This window comes from Brassica oleracea, chromosome C1, assembly GCF_000695525.1.
Source record: "Brassica oleracea var. oleracea cultivar TO1000 chromosome C1, BOL, whole genome shotgun sequence".
Lineage (NCBI taxonomy): Eukaryota > Viridiplantae > Streptophyta > Magnoliopsida > Brassicales > Brassicaceae > Brassica > Brassica oleracea.
Genome location: NC_027748.1, coordinates 22,782,282 through 22,782,948, shown reverse-complemented (window position 1 = coordinate 22,782,948; position 667 = coordinate 22,782,282). Strand labels below are relative to the sequence as shown.

General features: G+C 46.9%; 1 protein-coding gene across 1 annotated transcript in view; it reads left to right on the top strand.

Annotated features, from left to right (window-relative positions):
- The first annotated feature begins 332 nt into the window (after positions 1-332).
- Positions 333-667, top strand: part of LOC106335276 — a 1,751-nt gene continuing 1,416 nt past the window's right edge. The window contains exon 1 of the mRNA XM_013773757.1: positions 333-650. Coding sequence (XP_013629211.1) covers positions 333-650 — 318 coding nt within the window. The remainder of the gene's footprint in view (positions 651-667) is intronic.

Sequence of the window (667 nt, the reverse complement as noted above, 5' to 3'; positions counted from 1 at the left end):
GTTGGTCTCTGTGGATTCGATCCTAAAGTGCTACCTCGACATACCATTCGATTGTGGTAGTGTGTACATTAGGTTAATTGGTGTGCGTATACACGTAATATCAATTTGGCGCCTTTGCCGGGGACCATCTTTTAACCTTTATTCTTCGGTTATTTATTTAGTCTAAGACCTCTAACTTGCTATATCCTTTTTGTTATAACTAATGTTCCAGGTGCATGACCAGTAGACATACTCGGAGAAACGCACAAGGAGAATTGGTTTCACTTACCAACCAGGAGCTAGCTAGGTTAGAAAGAAAAAATCGTCAATAGCCAAGGCAAACTGACACCACTATGGGTGATCACGCCAATCAGGATGATCTCGCTGCGGCTATGGCACTCATGCAGCAGCAGATGCAACAGTTGCAGCAGACCGTTCAAGCGCATGAACAAGCTGCCCAACATCAGCAGGAACAGTTGGAGCAGGCTGCTCCAATCGGGCAGAGAAACCTTCCTTGCAACATCCCTACAACTCGTTCTGCCATAGTTCCTCCACCCCGCACCAGGCAGGACTTCGAGATCAAGCCTGCTTTGATCGGTCTAGTACAGAGGAAGGTGTTCTCGGGTCTCTCGACGGAAATTCCAATGGAGCATATTGAGAGCTTCGAAAAAGTCTGCAGTTTCACTCG